General features: G+C 41.7%; 1 protein-coding gene across 3 annotated transcripts in view; it reads left to right on the top strand.

The window, feature by feature from the left end:
* The window catches only part of Magi3 (membrane associated guanylate kinase, WW and PDZ domain containing 3), a 234499-nt gene extending 215429 nt beyond the window's left edge, over positions 1-19070 (top strand). For 2 of the 3 annotated variants that reach the window (XM_042279633.2, XM_042279635.2), the window contains exons 17-21: positions 7801-7903; positions 8631-8757; positions 9307-9450; positions 15607-15745; positions 17168-19070. In XM_042279633.2, coding sequence (XP_042135567.2) covers positions 7801-7903; positions 8631-8757; positions 9307-9450; positions 15607-15745; positions 17168-18249 — 1595 coding nt within the window. In that variant the 3' untranslated portion in view covers positions 18250-19070. Of the gene's footprint in view, positions 1-7800; positions 7904-8630; positions 8758-9306; positions 9451-15606; positions 15746-16507; positions 16599-17167 lie in introns of all 3 variants that reach the window. The other variant, XM_042279636.2, reaches the window with a different exon arrangement.
* The last annotated feature ends 327 nt before the right edge of the window (positions 19071-19397 follow it).

The raw sequence follows: 19397 nt of genomic DNA, 5'->3' as shown, positions 1-19397 counted from the left end.
ACAGATCCTCCACAGGACTTATTTTCTGTTGTGGTGGATGAGGGGGTCCATCCTAGCCACTCTAATAGGTGTAAAGTGGCATTTCATTGTGCTTTGGCTTCACATTTCACTGATGACTAGTAATGTTAAATTTAACCTCTTTTCCTGTGCATTGGAGAAAAGTCTGTTCAAAGCCTTTGTCTCTTTATAGCTCACTTGCTTTTTATCGTATTATAAGATTTCTTTACCTACTCGAATCCTAGACCTCTGCAGGTGTACACTTTCTGTCCTGTGCTTGGCCTTGCACTTTGTTAAATGCCCTTTGATGCACATTTGAATGTTGATGAACGCTGGCTCATCTCTATCCTACTTGCTGGCGTGTGCTTTGTCCTTGAGGCATTATGTACGTTTAGGGTACATCCACATTGTCACTTGATGGTTTCCTGTGTGTGTTTACCTCTTCTTACCTATGTAGATGAACGGTCTTTTTAAATAAGAAACACAGAGCCAATGCAGAGATGAAAGCCCAAGAGGTCAGAGCTAAAAACCTTACCCTTCACTGCTGCTGTTGTCCTCTTCAGCAAGAGACCGACTTCCTGTCTGTCTTTTTTATAGACTTTCTATTCTGCCTTCTCATTGGTTGAAACCCAACCACATGACCTCCTCGTCACTTCCTGTCTGTACAGACCTCCAGGTTCTTCTATGGTATTGAGATTAAAGGCATGTGTCTCCATGCTGGCTGTATCCTTGAACACCAGAGATCCACCTAGCTCTCCCTCCCAAGAGCTGGGATTAAAGGTGTGCACCACCACCGCCCAGTTTCTGCTATGGCTTGCTATTAGCTCTGACCCCCAGGCAACTTTATTTATTAACATGCAAATAAAATCATATTTCAGTACAATTAAAATATCACCATATACCTATCTTCCCACATTGCCCCCAGTTCCAAACATCCAAAACAGCCTTGTGATACGCACATTTCTGTGTGTACCTTATAAAACAGTGTGAGAATCTCGGGGAGTAGAATTACTTGCTCCATCATTAACATACTAGTTTGGCTTAGTACTGTGAGAGTGTTTCCATAATTGCTGCAGCCATCTCTACCTCACTGGAACACCAAGATTCCTTCCTGAGCCTTTATATCCTGGCCTTTCCCTGGTGTTATCAGCTTTGTTTGTTTGTTTGTTTGTTTGTTTGTTTGAGACAGCCTTGAATTCAGAGATCCTCCTGCTTAAAGATATTTGTGATCACCCCTGTATTATTTAAACCTGAAGGATTGTGTCATTGTTACTTAATTTGCATTTCACAGCATACCCTTTACTAATTTTTCTTTGGAGATTTTTATCATTTTCTTGTGGTGTTCAGGGGTTTTCTGAGAATTATTTTGGTATTCAACTTTATTTTAGGAAGTACAAACAACCTTCCTTGTCATTTGTTTATGAACTTTAACTTTGATACTCTTATTAAATTGAAATTCTAAGTGAATATGTAAATAATTATTTTTACATTATGGCTTGTACTCTTTTTTGGTGGTGGAGTGGGTTTCGAGACAGGGTTTCTCTGTGTAACAGCCTGGCTGTCCTGGAATTCACTCTGTAGTAATGTAGTAGTGTAATCCAGGCTGGCCTCGAACTCACAGAGATCCGCCTGCCTCTGCCTCCTGAGTGCTGGGATTAAAGGTGTACGCCACCACTGCCCAGAGGCTTGGATTTTTGAGGTTTGTTTTGTTTCATGTTATTTTAAGACAATTTTATGTAGCACAGGCTAGCCTTAACTAATGGTCTTCCCTCTGCCTCCCAAGCACTGCAATTGCAAGCATGTGCCACAACAGATACTTGTTCTTTGGGTTCTAAAATGCATTGTCCTTTTGCTTCACATTGAGGTTCTTTATTTTTACATTGTTTTCTACTAGACATCCTGTTGCACCGAGGTCTTTAATCCACCTGGGTCTTCCTTTGTATGTAGTCCTAGGAGGAATTCACTTTTATTTTACTCTTTATTCCTGTCATAAGCCAATTGCCCTACGTCAATAGTAGTTAGTATTGCTTTTCTACATTGGCCCGTGGTGGTGTCTGCTCTGTACAGCGTAGCCTAGAAACATGAGTCTCACCTGTTCCATTCTTTAACTTTGTCATCTACTGATGGCATATGTATAGATGATTAATTTATATGTAAATCTGTTATCCTGTTTATCTTCCTCAAGTCAACAAGATATTTGTCTTAGGAAGGCGTGCACCACCACCGCCCAGGTTCCAAAGCAACTCTTAGAAAGGAAAACATTTAATTGGTTTAAGAGGTTTAGTCCATTATCATCACGACAGGAAGCATGGCAGTCTGCAGGCAACAGGAAGTGAACTGTGTGCCACACTGGACATAGCTTGAACATATAAGACCTCAAAGCCCGCCTCCATAGTGACACACTTCCAATAGATGTGGCCCAGGTTAAACATGTGCCCTCAAGCCTCAAGGTCTGGATTAAAGACCTGTGTCATCCAGCCTCCTCCAACAAGGCCACACCTCCTAATGGTGCCACTCCCTATGATCTTAAGGAGGCCAAATACATTCAAACTACCACAGGGACCATACTTTTCAAACCATCACAATATTCAAAGGACATTCCTATATGAAATCTTTGAGCAAATAATTAAGATTCTCAAAAAAGTCAGTTTTATTAAAATACATTTTAAAATATACAAAGTAGCTTTGAGATAATTTAGTTGGTTAAATACTGTTACTCCACTTAACAGAGTGGGAGAGCTCTTCAATTTTTCAGATTATCTTTTATGTTAATGACCTTAACTTCACTTTTTATGTCTGTAGAGTTTTGCATTTTGAGAACATTCTCTCCATTGTAATATTGGCTGCTATAGTACATTTATTGTTTATAGTCTGGCAGTATAGTTTTTCTTTGGTACTTGCAGAAACTCTAGCAAAAGTCTTACTACTCATTGGAAGAAAGATATACTTAATCCATTGATTTACTATTTGGGAAATTTTCAGATAAAATTCAAAGAGAACCTATAGACTATAACACAAAATCTAGTTTGGTCTTTTAATAAAAACTCTGAGCCAGATATTAGGGTAAATGCTGAAAGATCAGGGAGACAAAGGAACGAGCCACTGCCATGTCTCACCTCCCCAACTCCACGAATTCTCTGACTGTATGTATCTGAGTCCTCAGCTGAAAAGCTCTCCAGCAGAGAAGCCTCTAGTTCTGTCTTCTCACGCCTTATATACCTTTCTCCACTCAGCCATATCACTTCCTTCTCAGTGCTGGGATTAAAGGCCTGGGTGCCTCCCAAGTACTGGGATTAAAGGTGTGCCACTACTCCCTGGCTCTGTTTCTCTCCTAGACTAAGTCAATCAATCTTATGTAGTCCAGGGTGGCTTTGAACTCACAGAGATCCAGACGGACCTCTTTCTCCCAATTGCTAGGATTAAAGGTGTGTGCCACCACTGCCTGGCATCTGTGTTTAATCTAGTGGCTTGTTCTGTTCTCAGATCTTTAGGCAAATTCTATTAGGGTACACAATGTATCACCACAGTAGGCTTGTTTGACATCATGGGGTAAACATTTCATGTTGAGACACATAGAATATCTTCTAACTCAGAATAAAACATTGAGAGGTCATATAGCATTTCTGAGTGGAAAGGCTAAAAACAGGAAAGATGATCTGTAGTAGAAAATGTTACTTAACTTTGAAGACAATAAAAAGTGTCTAAATTAAACCGTGAGCAGCAGGCTTCCGACACAGCTCTGACAGAGGATGTGCCTAGCACACATGAAATCCTAGATTCAAGCCCAGCACCACACTGGAAAAGAAACACTAACCTATGGTACGTTTTGATTACACATACTAGTTCTTCTTAAGATAGAAGGAGTCTGGTGCTAGTGGGGCCCACCTTTAATCCCAGTACTCAGGAGGCAGAAGCAGGTGGACCTCTGTGGGTTCGAAGCCAGTCTGGCCTACAGAGAGAGTTCCAAGACAGCCAGGACAATTAGAGAGAGACACCCTATCTCAGGAAAAAAAAAAAAGTGGAAGAAAACTTAAAAACAGTCAGCTTGTTTATTATACTGTTCTATTCTGATGTTATATAACCATCACTCTAATAAAGTTAGGAAAGCCAAAAATGTATCTATATGGGAAAAGAATATTCTCAGTGTCTCATAAAAGGGGCACACAAACAAAGCAAAAATGATTCAGCAAAGCAATTACTTTTTGTAGAAAGTATGCACCAGAACCCAAACTATCCTAGCAAACATACTCTGCCAACATGGCCTCTCTTTTACCCCTGATATAGGTGGTAACTACATCTCATTCTATTAGTGGGAGTTTGACTTCCCAATCTGACATAGTTGTCTAATAAACATGAAGGGGAGGGGGTCCAGAAAATAAGGGTCCTTGTCAGAAAAACTACCTTTAATAGAAAAACATTGCTCACAGCTGTGTTGGACTCTTACAAAGATAGAAGTATCTCCCTGTCATCTTGCTGATAGATAGAATTTTTCTATCAGTTTTCATCCCCCAAATAGTAGCTATGAATTTATAATGGCAAGAAGAGATTTATTTCAACTCTCTAGAGGGCTGTCACGTTTAGCGACGGGTAAGTTGAAAGGGACATACCCAGTAAGTAAAAGTAGGACAGAAGTTTCCAGAGGGAGCAGGAGCACAAAGATAGGGTGCGATTCCTAGAGTCGGAGGTGATCACCTAGCAGGAGAGAAGGTCCTTGTCCCCCTCTCCCACAGCGTGCTCAGCATCGTAGAAACGGCATCGGTGTGCATGAGGAGCCAAGGACCCCACAGAAAGTAACATTTTAACCAGAGGGCAAACAGGAAGGCGTGGGTTCAGATGACAAACTTAGTATCTCATACATGACACAAAGTTTACCTTAAGAGCTAAAGCAAGATAATTGGTCTGGTTCATTGGATATGTTAAAACTAGAGGCCCAGGAACTGAGGGAAGTGCAGATTGGTAACAGGAAAACCAATTAGATATAACTTGCTCAGTCTGTATCGTGTTACTTGTGTGTATGTGTTCAGGGCTGACCATTGGGCATACTCTTCCCTGGGGAAGACTAGTTCTCCCTCTTGCAGAACTTCTCAGCTGCCTGTAGTTCTGGTGTAGGCTGAGGCCTCCTGAGCTTTCCTCCACTGTGGCATGTCCATCGGTGTCATCCTTGTGCAGCTCACGTCGGGCAGTCATGGTGGTGAGACTTTAGGATATAGCTTCTTACAGTGATCCCTGGGAGACAGTCTCTTGGCAAACTCTGATCCTCTGGCTCACACACTTCCTGCCCCCTTTCTGTCATTCTCCCTGAGCCTCTGGTGCAAGAGTGTTTTGTAGATGTATTCACTGGGTCTAGGCTCCACAACTCTGCATTTTGACTGTTTGGGGTTTTTCTGTAGTGCTCTCCGTCTGTGGCAAAGAGAAGTTTCCTTCTCTGTGGATTTAAGGACAAATGTTTTTATTGTTGTTAGGGATTATTTTCTTTTAGTAAATTAGTGGATGTAGATTCTCCTCCAATAACATGACTTCACTAGCTCTGAGTAGTTCGCCAGTTTTCTGGTAATATGTTGTGGTTTCCCTCTTGTTGAATGGGTCTTACATCCAATTAGAGGGCTGTATATGTATAAACATATACATATATACATGCAGTAAGAGTGAAAAGGGAGGTCATGGATTTGAAAGAGAATAAGGAAGTATATATGGGAGGATCTGGAGGGAAGAAAGGGAGAAATGTAATTATAATCTCAAAGTAAAAAAATAAAAATAAAGTGCACCACTGCCTGGCACGCCTTTAATCCCAGCACTACGGAGGCAGAGCCAGGGGGATCTCTGTGAGTTCAAGGTCAGCCTGGGCTACAGAGTGAGTTCCAGGAAAGGCCAAAAGCTACACAGAGAAACCCTGTCTTGAAAAAAAAATTAAAAAATAAATGAATAAATAAAAATAAAAAGAGAGAAAAGAAAAGAAAAAATACTGGGAATGTAGTTCAGTTGGTAGAATGCTTGCCTAGCTTGCATGAAGTCCTGGGCTCAAACCCAGTACCACATAAACTGGGTATGGGATCTCAGAACTCAGGACGTGGACACTGGAGATCAAGGTTCAAGATCATCCTCAGCTACATAACAATTTCAAGCATAGCCTGGGCTACATGAAATCCTGTCTCAAAAACTAAATACATAATTTTTTTTTCATATTTTAAAAAAGTTAGGGGCTGGAAAGGTGGCTCAGAGGTTAAGAGCACTGCTTACTCTTCCAAAGGTCCTGAGTTCAGTTCCCAGCAACCTCATGGTGGCTCACAACCATCTGTAATGAGTTCTGGTGCCTTCTTCTGGCATGCAGAGATACATGCATACATAATAAATAAATCTTTAAAAAAAAAGTTAGGATGTCAAATTGTAACCCTTAAACCCTCTAGGAAAAATTTTTACTGCACTATTAAAAAAGAAACACATTCAATACAAAGAAAACAGTTGATAGCTCTACTCTACTCCGCTCTTTCCTGGGATACTTGTCTTTAAAGACAAGGTCTGGTCCAAGACTTGGTCCCATGAATCCTCGTCTAGTGGGCTTGTGTCAACATAAGCCCTGCAGAAAGCAGGATTAGATCGCTCTGCCTGGCTTGACTGTGTTCTCTTTCAGCGGTCTTCACTTCTTACCTTCCTGCTTGTGCCTTTAGGGGTATTCTTAGCTTCTAGTTGCAAGACATTCTTTTTTGTTTTCATTTTTGAGACAGTGTTTCTCTGTGCAGCCCTGGCTGTCCTGGAACTCACTCTGTAGACCAGGCTGGCCTTGAACTCAGAGATCTTCCTACCTCTGTTTCCCAAGTGCTCAGATTAAAGGTATTAACCACTGTTGCCCAACAGGAGACATTTCTTAAATACAGCTTTGAAGGAAAAGAATTTAATCCAAGTTATAGAAATAGAATCCAATAGTGGTTTGTAAAGCCTGAAGTTTCTACTTCCTGCATTCAGATTTTCCTACATTTCCATCCCTTAACATCAGATTTTATCTCCATTATACTCCAAGATTTGTTTATCAATTTCTTTATGTTGATCTAATCTAAAATAGCCTCCACATTGAACATTTTTACAAAATAAGGTAAACGCTTCTGAACATACTTGAAGAGAATGCAGTTCCAGAGGAGACATCATTTTGATGATGACGGTGATAAAGATTCTCTTTTGACTGTCGTCTCCCGGAACATCCATCTAGGTGTGGATGTAGGCCTTGGTTGGCTCTGCGGTCAGTCTCCCAAGCAGTGAAGAAGGACGTGGACATGAATACTACTCTCTCTCTCTTGCATTTGTGCTCTCAGAAAACAAACACAAGGAAATCTTTATAAACATTTCCCTCAACACTCTAGGTGACTCGGTGATCTTTGATGCTCAGCATCTGGCAGAATACTTTCTTCTATTAAAATGCAAGTTCCGAGGTGTGTATAGTTTGCAGAACGGCCTCTGTGCTTCAGCATCCTGACACTTAGCACTGTCAGGAAGGAAAAATACCTGTGCTCTGGAAACTTAGAACTCTGTCCTCTACAGATATGACTGAGTATGTGCAGTTCTGATCACCATGTTATGGAGGAGACAGACCGGTGGAAATAGGAAATAAGAAGGGGCTCCTATTCTCTGGAAACATGTTACTTAAAGCCAGAGAGGGAGACATTACTGTTCCGATTCCAGGACACAACAGTACAGTCTGTGAAAGCCTGAAGCTGGGAACAGGAACCACTGCTATTGCTTACTTAGAGATCTACTTGGTCTTCATGTTTTCATGTACAGATTCCGATTTCTGTTGTTTTCTCATTTGAACAGAGCATCACGGTCCACCATCAGGAACCAACTCAGCCCGGCAAAGCCCAGCGCTGCAGCACAGGCCCACGGGACAGGCACAGGCCAACCACATACCTGGGGACAGGTGTGGCTATTCTCAGGTTTTGGGTTTTTTCTCATCTCCCTGCTTTTCTCTGTCCCCCTCCCAGGCAGTAATTCATAAGCCAGATAGCCGAGTCAGAAAGAAAACTCTTGTGTATTTCATCCTCACAGTTCTTCCCAGTGCTGCCCGCCCCTCCAGACTCTCACCCCTCTTCCCAGCCTCCATCCCAGGCACAGCACGGTGATGGAGTCGGCCTGACACCAGCAGCGACTCTGCTTCTCTTGATAATCACTTCAGTAGGGAAGGCCTAGCCCCACCTGAATCAGCCCTTCACATTGCCTGACACTTGGGCAATAATTTGTACATATTTCTTTCCTGTTATTAAAAACATTAGTCATAAAAGAAAAACTAGGTTTCCAGAAATTCAGCATCTCCCCAGGCCTTGGGGCTTTGAGAGGTCCATTTCTCATGGTGACAAGGTCACCATATCTGCTCCAGGTTCAGTTATTTTGAGGGCAACTTTCTTTGAGAACAACTCGAACAAGGCACCATTTAAGAGAGGTGGGGGGGTGTTCACAGGCTTTAAGCTACTCTGGAGGAAATGAGCAGTCTTTTTTTCTAGCAATTCTGGTTCTAGAGATAGTCTGTCTACAGCATCTTGTGAAGATAGAGGATGGCAAGGCTCAGCTTTGAGAAAAGTTAATCTACTTTTCTTTTTAGACTGTTTTTCATTTTCTCAGTACAGAACATGACTTGGTTTCTCTCTCAGAATTGCCCTAGAAGGTGAAATTGGGAAAGATGTCTGCAGTTCCTACAGACATTCATGGTCTGACCATAAGCACCTTGCACAGCCTGACACCGCAGTGATTTCAATTGTGGGGAGTCGGCATAATCAGGTAAACACAGACACTCTGGTGCTGACATTTGGGGTTGCTGTATCACTGACATTGGTATTTTTATTGCAAATCTGTTTGGATACATTTGCTTCCAAAATTACTAATTTTTACAGAACTGCTAATGTGGTTGGAATTCACTACACCATACAAGAGGGTATAGAGATAAAAGTTTGCCCTGAAAAGGGAGAAATTTAAACCTAGGCTGAATATGTACAAGTGCATAGTATTGTAGCTAATTAAAAGGGGGAGGGGGGGCTTTTGTTTGCTTATTTCTCAGGGAAGTTTATAAAAATCTCCTTAAAGTAAGTAAATTTTTAAAAAATTAAACTTTAAAAAATTCTGTTCTTGAATTGTTCTTTTGCACATTGATCAACTAGAAGACCACATAATCTTCAAATGACTTTAATTTGAATTTATAAAAATTAAGTACAACATAGAAATGCTATCAGGAGTGTACACCATTTCTCCCAGCCATAAAAGCAGATTCTCTTCCAGATGTAGTGCAAGCCGTGCCTAAGACCGTTGTTGTGTCGTGTTTCTTTCCTCCAGAGCCTCGGGTGTTACCCAGTGGAGCTGGAGAGGGGCCCTCGAGGCTTTGGGTTTAGCCTCCGAGGAGGGAAGGAATACAATATGGGGCTCTTCATCCTTCGCCTCGCTGAGGATGGCCCTGCTATCAAAGACGGAAGAATCCACGTGAGTTGGCTTCTGGTTGTAACCTTTGCTTCTGGCTCTAGACTAGAAACTTCTAAAAATAACTGCTCTAGAGGGAATCCAGACCTCCCACAATAGAAACGGGTTTTTCCTAAAGCAGCCACATGCTGCCATTGTACTCTTCTAGGTACCCAGGGTTTCCTAGTTTGATGGTTTCCACAACCATCTCACATTTTCTGTGAGAAAAATGAGTTCTTGTGTAGTCAGCATACAGGGCAGATGGATTAATAAATCAAATACACTTCCATCTTATTAAGTCTTGAGGATAGCAGGATAAAAAATCTAGCAGAAAAGTCTCCAGTTTCTTCCAAGACATAGTAAGCCCAGGGAGTTTTTCCACTTAGTTCCCTGTAGAGGCAGAAAATTCCAACCCTGCCAACCTTTATGATTATTAGAAAGACCAGAATTCCCTCCTGTAATATTCTCTCATAGGCTTTCTCAGCCCTGCAACACCAGCACTATATAGGGCACTGGAGACAATGGCTTATAGACCTGCATTTTTTTCCTCCTCTGGATGTTAAAGAGGAGTTTTATGTAGAAAACAACTGTTGGCCTTAATTTTTAAAAAACCAGTTAATTCACTAGTTATCACTGAACTTGGGAAGTAGAGATAGAAAGGTCACAAGTTCAAGGTCGTCCTCAGCTACTATAGCAAGTTCAAGGCCAGCATGGGCTACATGAGTAGACCTTGTCTCAGAAACAAAAATAACTTCTGACTGATTGCAGCTTTGCGTTTTCAACATTACTGCTTCATACCCATCATTCACTTCAAAACCAGTTTTGAGTATTTGCCTAACCAAGACTTTATGCTGATAGTAAATGAGCTGGTGAGAGGACGATACCAATCCTCCCTCAAAATGAGCAGGCACATGTACAGTGTCAGACAGTGACTAACGGAGGTGCGTAAGTAAGTACAATCCAGGAAAAGGCTGAGAAAAGCTCGCCAAGCTGAAGAAATAACAATGGGGTGAAATGAAGGATGGCAATCCACAGAACAGAACGCTGTGTACAGGCTGAGTGGTGTAGTTCTTTAGGATGTGTACAGAGGAGTGGAGGGGGAAGAGGGTGGGTTATCAGTCTGCAGGTGCTGGCTTAGAGCCAAGATGTGCTCCGAGCGGCTGCTGCTGAGATACGTCTACTGCAGTGTGCAAATGGATGGAGAAGAGAGGTTGCTCTCACTCCTGCATGGAGTGGTGGTGTGAGAACTTGGGTGCTAACCCTTTGACTAGAAGGTAAAATAGAGGAGGTCACCTTCCAGTGCAAGAAGGACCAGCGTGGATGACTCCTAAGTACCTGGTCAGTGAGAGACAAAGGGACAAAGACAGAAGATGTCTGGGGACCTCCCCTTGCCTGTGCGACACAATAAATAAATAAAAATAGATAGGCTCAGGGAGAAAGAGTTTGGCAGCCAACCGCTGTCATTCTGTAAGTACCAGTTAGTTGTCCACGTGTACTTCACAGGTCTTAGATGACGTGCCCCAGACAGAAGTGATGAGCAAGGCTTTGTGCTAGATTAAATCACTCAGATGTAGAGAGCAGCAGGCCGTGGTTAGAACTTGGAGTGGGGCCTACAGTTGTGCACACGAGAAAGCAAAGCAGGAAGGGTAGAAATGGAGCACCACACACCAGAGCCTGAGGGTTTATTTTAAGGAGAAGGGCCAAGTGCCATGGGAGCCACTGATCAACAGTTGTTGGGTCTGGCCTGCTTGCTTTCTCACATGGTTCAGTAGTGAAAAGAGCTCGGGTTTGAGAATCGAGGAAGACACAAATCAGATCCTTTGTCTACCATTTTGTAGCCAAGTAGCCTTAAGCAGCTTCTTTACGAGCCTCGGGTTTGGGTCCATTGTTCCATGCTTTAGAGTTCTCTTGACTCCCCCACACACACACACGCCCTTCTTCTTCCTCTTTACCTCTCCTTTGCTGAGGTATTTCACTTTTCTTCTTTTTGGTTTTTGTTGTTGTTGTTGTTTTGTTTGTTCATTTGTTTTTTCAAGACAAGAGTTTCCCTGTGTAAGCTGTGGCTGTCCTGAACTCGCTTTGCAGACCAGGCTGGCCTCGAACTCATAGAGATCTGCCTTCTTCTGCTTCCCGGGTACTAGGATTAAAGGCTTGCACAACTACTGTGTGGCTCACATTTCTTCTTTTTAAAATGTTGGTTCCAAATAGAGCCCTCAAATCTACTAATTCCACCATACAAATGGAAGCCAAACAGGCCTTAAAGCAGACAATGTGCAGTTTCTAAACTACATCAGAAACTGAGCCTTTTATTTAAAAAATAAACTCTAGATTTTGAAAACAAAAGCAAGTAGACTATTAACTGTTAGATTCAGATGTGTTCTAATAAGAAACTAGGTCAGCTTTCAGAGAGGTCTTCTCAATTAACATTCTCCATGATGCCATGGGAGGGCCTCACCTTGCTGCTGGTCTCCTCCTCCCTTACTGGTCTCAGAGTAGCAGTTCAAATTCAATCCCAGGATCTTCAATACTTCACAGTGCCTTGAATATTCAGTGGGTAATTCATAAATGGTTTTCAAAAGGATGCTCTGGGTGAGTTTTTAAATTAGGATTAATATTTTATAGATGTTTACAGATACAAAGAAGGTAGAATGGATTGATAAATCTAGATAACTAATCTTTAAAATTAGTGTATGGACACGTGTGTGGGGGTACGCTTGCCAAAGTGCATGTCAGAACACAATTTGTGGGACTTGGTGCTTGCTTTCCACCATGGGGACCCCTGGTTTCGAACCTAGTCTGTCTTGGCAGCAAATACTCTACTCAACAGAGCTGCTTCTCCAGCACATTGGAACTTTTAGAAAATGAAGATTTGTCCTGAGCTCTTATTACTGGGTAGACAGGATTAGTGGTACAGCAACAATGTGCTAGTATAATTCAGAAATCAAGAGAACGTTTAGCTTATGGGTCGGGGTGGCACTGCGGGTCAGCAGAGGATCTGGAAGTCTCCTGAGTCTGAAACTGGTCCTGAAGTCCTGGGGTGTGGTTCAGTGTGTGCCTAGCATACCTGAGGCCTAGGTTTCCATCCTAACACTGCTAGCAAGGAGTCAGATTCGTCTGTCTTGCAAGCAATGTGTATTGTCACTTCTGCTGCTGTTAGCTCAGGAGCTAAGTGGCAATACTTGCACTTACTTAACTCTGAGGCTCAGGGAGGCCAAGCTCCTTGCTGAGATCATCTGGATTGGATTTCCTCAGGAGGCATACCATTTTTTTTAACAGGTTGTAAGATAATGTAATCCATGTGCCAGACTGCTCTGAAAGACAGTGACTTTCTATAGATTTAATATTTTATGTGTGGGGATATTTTGTCTGTATGTCTTTACACCACATGCATTCAGTACCCTAAGAGACCAGAAGAGGGCGTCAGATCTCCTGGGACTGGAGTTAGAGTTGGTTATGTGACCTCTGAGCCCCTCTGCAGCCACAACTGCAACATTATCATTATCATTGTTATTATTAAGAAACATTCTTTCCTCTGTCCTTTCTTTTTCTGTCTATTCTTGTTTTGGTTTTTTTGTTGTTGTTGTTGCTGTTGTTTTGTTTTGTTTTTAAATTTTAAGGCCTCACTGGTTTGCTAAGGCTGGCTTCAGTTGACCACCTGAGTTGCTCGGCCTACAGATGTGTCTTTTTCGTTATTCTGTGTCTGCCTTTCACCCCATCTCTCGTAATTTTTCAATAATACAAAACTGTCCAGCTTTTCAAAAATTTTCACCATTTTATTGACTTTTTATAGTAACTTAAAATCTCAACAAAATGATCCTGTCCTCCCAGAGGAGTGTTTTCCCTTTGGTTTTCAATATAGAGTTCTCCTACACAACCTTGATGTCCTGACTAACAGAAACCTAAAGCCACACTTTCCCTTTCCTTCTCATTTTTATTTTAAAGTTAAAACGACATCTGGTGGCAAGTCTGCTCAATTACAAGTTTTATTAGGTTTTATTTATATTAAAATGAGCAGGTTTGTGGCTTAAGACAAAGAATGTGACTCAAAACGGTGACCTCACTCTTAAGATGAACCAGTCATACTCACACTGGTTTTCCTTCATTGTTGGAATTATTTATTCAGAGCTACTTTGTTATCTATACTTCCTTTGGAAAATAATTCTTTTATCACTAATCAAAGGGGCTTAGTGGCTTTTGTTTCACTTATTCTGGACAATAAGGACTTTGTTAATTGCCTTTCTTACTGTTTTCTGTTATCTTTATTGTCTTACTTCTCAAACTTGCTTGAGTTCTTTTCATTTAATGTATTTGTCTCAGTGTGCTTGTTAACTGAATACCTGAGACTGGAGAATATATAAAGAGAAGAAATCTAACTGTCACACCTGGAGCCTGTAAAACCTCAGGTTAAGACAGCCTTGCTGGTGGGGGCTCTTGAGACAGTAAGCATTGGCAGGGGGACAGAGAATGCCTGGGAGATGGGAGCTCACTTTTAAAGCCACTCCCCATTGATAATCTAATTGCTTCCCAAGTTCCCACTCCTCAGAGGTTAGGTTTCCAACATGCGAATTCTAGGCATTGTTTAAAGCATAATGTCAGTGAAATCTGCCAGCCTGTCATGTTTGTGATACCCTTCACACCCGTCACTTGTTCAAGAGTAAAACATGTCTTTTTCTCTTCATAAATATACAACAACAGCCAGTGGGGGGAATATGCAACAATACTTTCCTCTCTGTTTCATAGTTTATGTGATTGTTTTCATTGTGTGGAGGTGGGCATAATTTGCAATCAAATCATTATACCAGTGCACTTTACAATACCTTGAAAGCTGGCACTTATTTATGGTGGTATATATTCATGTTTCATGCACTGACTTCAACAACTCTACAAGGAGGGACTGGAGTCTTAATTTAACAGGTGAAGAAAATGAGACCACGACCTAGAAAACAATTAAAGCTATATGTGATAGGAACCACATACCTGAACCCCAGCTTCCTGTCAGGTCAGGCTGATCTGTAGATTTTTTTTCTAATTTATTTTTATTTTATGAGTGTTTTGCTCGCATGTATGTATGTATTTGCCTGGCTCACAGAGGCTAGAAAAGGGTATTAGATCCCCTGGAACGGGCGTTAAAGAAGGTTGTAAGCTACCAGGTGGGTGCTGGAAATGGAACCCAGGTCCTCTGGAAGAGCAGTCAGTGCTCTTAACCATTGAGCCATCTCTCCAGCCCCTCAAATCCTGAGTCTCTTCTGTCACATTACTTACAGATTGTCTATGATCTTACAGATATTTGGAATATTTGGATTTTTGATTTTCAGTAATCTCATTGTTCATTTTAAATACTCTCACTTGCATGGCACCTTGATATAGATCTTAAAAATCACATCTTTACTCATGTTCCTTTCTGTTAAATTTGCCTTTATTTTTAATTCTCTTTTAAAATATACATTTCTGGAAAAATGACACCAGCATGTGGTATCTTATTCTTAGTCCTAGTTATTGGTTTGTTTCCCAGGAAAGTGATTTTATGTTTAAGTCAATATATGCAATCCAGGAATTGGTTTAAGTAAGTGGTCATATTAATGTATTCTCAAAGCTTTATAAATTGCAATATCCAAATATATCATTTAGCTGAGGCCTCACACATATACAGGATATGTTGGCAATACAAAGAATGGCCAGTATCTCAGGAAAGCCTCAGTGATGAGCAATCATCTGCCCCAGGCTTAGTAAATCAAGTCAATTATTAGCTTGTATTTGAGAGCACCCTTTATAGACTGTCATTTAGTTGCTGTTCTGTGCTGTTATTTAGGTTACTATAGAAATACCACCTTTTCTACTGTCTTAACTTTTGGTAGAAAACTAGATTTTTTTTTTTAATTTTTATTTCTTATTTTGCAGTACTCGAGATCAGCCTTAGGGCCGGACCCATGTGGGAAAGCAGAATCTGATTCTTGATTAGTGCTCAGATCCTGCCTAGGAGCCACATAAAACTTTCCCATGTAAAATTTTCATGAAGTAAATAAAACTGTGCATTATCTTTCCTTACCGCTGTCATCTGCCCACCCATCAGCTGTCACCAGGATAGCATTGTCTAGGTTAAACATTTTACAACAGAGAATGACTTAGCGGAGTTACAGGTCTCTGCTATTTCATAAACAGTTGTAAATGTTCCTTGTCCAGGTTGGTGACCAGATTGTTGAAATCAACGGGGAACCTACACAAGGCATCACACATACTCGAGCAATCGAACTCATTCAGGCTGGTGGAAATAAAGTCCTGCTCCTTCTGAGGCCAGGAACTGGCTTGATACCTGACCACGGTAAGCCAAACAGCTAAACCCTGGTGCTGGGGAGGGACGGCAGAAGGGTGCCCCTTTGGAGGGGATGGGCATTTCACTGGCACCAGAACCACCAAAGGAAGTGGTGCAAAGACTGCAAATGATGTTTCCAAACAGTATGTTAGTTGGATAGAATATGTCTTCTCTTTATTTCATCTGAAAGCACATAATCCTTTTTGTAGAGAAATGTGCCTGTAAGAAATGAGAACATTAGAGGCAAACAATTCAAATGGCTCCAGAATATCCCAACCTTATTCCCTCCTTGGCTAATGACACATTGTCAATAAATGTTCTTTTCTTACAGTAAGATATATCTGTCTTTTGTAATGAGTGAATGCCAGAACTGTAGGATTTTCTAGTCACTTACCAAAAGAAGTTGCCGTAGCCCCACTACCTGGGGACAGGGTATCTAAGATCATGTCTGTACTCCTGCACTGATAGTAAGTGCCCTTGGCTTTATTATGTTTTGAACTGTCACAGTGTTTTAAAAATCACTTCGAGAATGCATGATCCTAGAACTAAAGGGAGTAAGTACACCCGTTTTGTGTGCGTCTCCCCCTGCACAGCTCCCCATCCGGGCTTCTGTAGGGTCACTGCAGACATCACCTCCTACAGTCCCTTCCAGCTGTGATCCTCTGTGTACCTTCCACCGGCTGCTCATACAGCACACGTTCCCATGGCAGCTGTGCTAACTGTGCTCGTTTGTTTTCACATAGTCCTAGGCTTTTTCTCTTCCTTCTTCAGGTTTGGCTCCTTCCGGTCTGTGCTCCTACGTGAAACCTGAGCAACATTAAGGCTTTCAGGGCTTTTCTTGGTCTTTCCTTAAAAAGACTTGGTAAATTTGCATGTCTTTTAAATCACTTCTTTCATTTTCTTTTTAATTAAAATGATGCTATTAAATACATCTACTTCTGTCTTCTGCACTTTTTCAGTCTCCTTTTGACATTAAATTTGACAGCCTAACAAGAAAATTATTACAGTGCCCGTAAACTTCCTTTGGGTTACCACAGTCTGGTCTTTTTCACTAGTGATTTTGGCATATCCTTAAGTTAAACAGTAATAATAGCCTAATTAGTAAGTTTCTTGGACCAGATACTTAGGTCCAATTTTATTACTTGTATCTTATTTGGCTTTATGAATAATTTACAGATCGTATATTACCTCTTACAGTACATAAGTGAAACAATTATTATGACATAATCTGCCCTTCATACATGAGCAGATATCTACAGGCATCTGCCTTTCCAGAGAGTGGTGTAACTGTAAACGTGTATAAGCTATGTGACATACTCCTCCTTGGGCTATGCAACCAGTAACATGTTCAAATGGCTGTCAGAGTTCAAAGCTCCCTGTTCCTACTTCTCATTCTGGAGTATAACTGTCTTTTACTCAATCACTTTTTAGGTGATTGGGATATTAATAGTCCTTCATCTTCCAATGTCATTTATGATGAACAGCCACCACTTCTCCCATCTCCACATTCTGCTTCCATATTTGAAGAGTCTCATGTGCCAGGAACCCAAGACTCTCTGAATAGAGTTCAGATATGTGAAAAGGCAGAAGAACTAAAGAACACTGTACCAGAAAAGAAAAGCACTTTAAACGGAAGCCAGCCTGAAACGAAGCATCAGACTGTTCTCCAGAAAAACGTGAGTAAGAAGGATCCACCCAGTAGTCATGGGCATGGTGAGAAGACTCTACTAAAAGGAGAAAACAGTGTCACACGAAGAGGTAGATCTGCTAGTCCCAAAAAGTCAGCTAATCGACATTCAGAGGAACATCTGGAAAAGATTCCCAGGCCCCTAAAAAGTGACCCCAGAGGAAAATCTCGAGATCGGTCACTCAGTCCTAGGAAAGGAGAGACTAAAGGCCAGATCACCACTAAGGCAGGCTCTGGACAAGATCCCTGCAGAAAAGGCAGAGGACGCTCTTCTAGTCCCAAGAAACAGCCAAAGCTTGGAGGCAGTGGCCCATCAAACACTGAAAGCAAGTTACCAGAGGCTGGGAGCCAGAGAGCGGCGGGCCATACCCTTGTCAATGCCGAACAGCTCCCAGATGGGAAAGAAAGGTCGGGGGTCATCAGGAAAGATCTAAAGCAGACTCAACTGGGAAAAAACAGAACAAGGTCTCCAGAGAAAAAGAGCAATAAAACTGATGAAACAGCTCTTCCATCCAAGAAGACTAACAACACTGCTAGTAGGGTGGTGTCGGAGAAGGAAAAAGGGAAGAAGCCAACCACAGGAGAAAACGTCCAGATCTCAGCAAAGAAGCTCACACAGGAGCCTGAGGGGAAGGTGACATTAAGTAAAGTGGGAGAACGCAAAGGGAAAGAGCCGGAGGCCGCTGACCAATGCCAGGAGCGTGCAGGGGGCACCCCTGAGAACAGCTCTCCCGTCAAGAGGGCACCCATCACTCCAGGGCCCTGGAGAGTGCCCCGTGCAAGTAAAATCACAGGCACTGCTGGCATGGCTGACAAACAGCTGTGACCTCGTGTATAAGACAGAGAAAATGAAGTTGTAGTCTTTTACTAAAACAGCATTCTTTTAAGGGGGAGGGAGGTGTTTTTCCCCAGAAAGTCTTCAATACCTAATTGGAGCATCAAGTTATCCAGGCTGCATGAAGGGCTTCTGGGATTGCTAAGACCCACCTGGCCCTGGCTGGCTGCCCTTCCTCATGTTCAGGAAGGAGCTGCATCCACGGGCTCATTTGCCATGCCCTGCTCAGGCTGCCCGCTCAGCAATGACATGATCTTAGCAGTGTGGTCACAACTCACTTTGTATTCGTGCCAAGTTATCTACTGTATCATGTCTGTTTTATCCTTCCCATTCTGATATTGCCAGTCATGAAACAGTTCGGTTTGGCTTGAAGATGTTTTCAATAGCATGTTGCATGTTTACAGAGAGAAATATTTGAGTCCCTGAAGAGGAAAAAAATCATTAGCTCATCATTGAAAGTTGGCACCTGCCTTTTCTCATACCTTCTGACTGTCCTAGTTTAAAAATTCAACTCAGAAACATCACTACGTTACAGGAAAGGTCAAATACTAAAGATGCTTTTTTATGGCTAAGTAAGGTGTTTCAAGTAACTTCAAGTTATTCCTTACAATTGAATGCTCAGAATGAGAAAGTGCTAAGCAACAGAATGAACAACCTCCTGTTGTGTTAGCCAGCCCTAATGTAGTTACAGCGTCTCAGATCACCTGCTATAGTGAGAGAAGTACAGAAGCATGTGGAAGTACCATTTGTTTCTCTTTAAAGAAAAACTACTATATCTGGGTATTTTGATTATTCATCATTAGTCCTTAATATATTATTGAAAAGCCAAAATATTACATAAGTTTTTGTGAGGGACTTAATCATGAAGCCAGTTCTATAGTCCACTGCCAGACAAAGCACCAGCTCCTGTGGCACAGAGAAGTTCATCTGGGGGCAGAATTTAGAACCAGAGCCTGCCCTGGGCTTCCCCCAGCAAGTCAGGACTAATATGGTATAGACTGTGTGTGGTGGAACTTTAATTTTTAGCTAATTAACTATTTAAAAACAGGAAAAGCTTTCAGAGTTCTTTTCTAAACTCTAAGAAAAAAACTGAAAGTTGGAGACAATTTTTAACTTCATACAATAGATCAGGTAGGTTC

Source organism: Peromyscus maniculatus, chromosome 6 (genome assembly GCF_049852395.1).
Source record: "Peromyscus maniculatus bairdii isolate BWxNUB_F1_BW_parent chromosome 6, HU_Pman_BW_mat_3.1, whole genome shotgun sequence".
Classification (NCBI taxonomy): domain Eukaryota; kingdom Metazoa; phylum Chordata; class Mammalia; order Rodentia; family Cricetidae; genus Peromyscus; species Peromyscus maniculatus.
The sequence above is the reverse complement of the archived record's forward strand: the minus strand, read 5'-3'. Positions and strand labels throughout refer to the sequence as shown.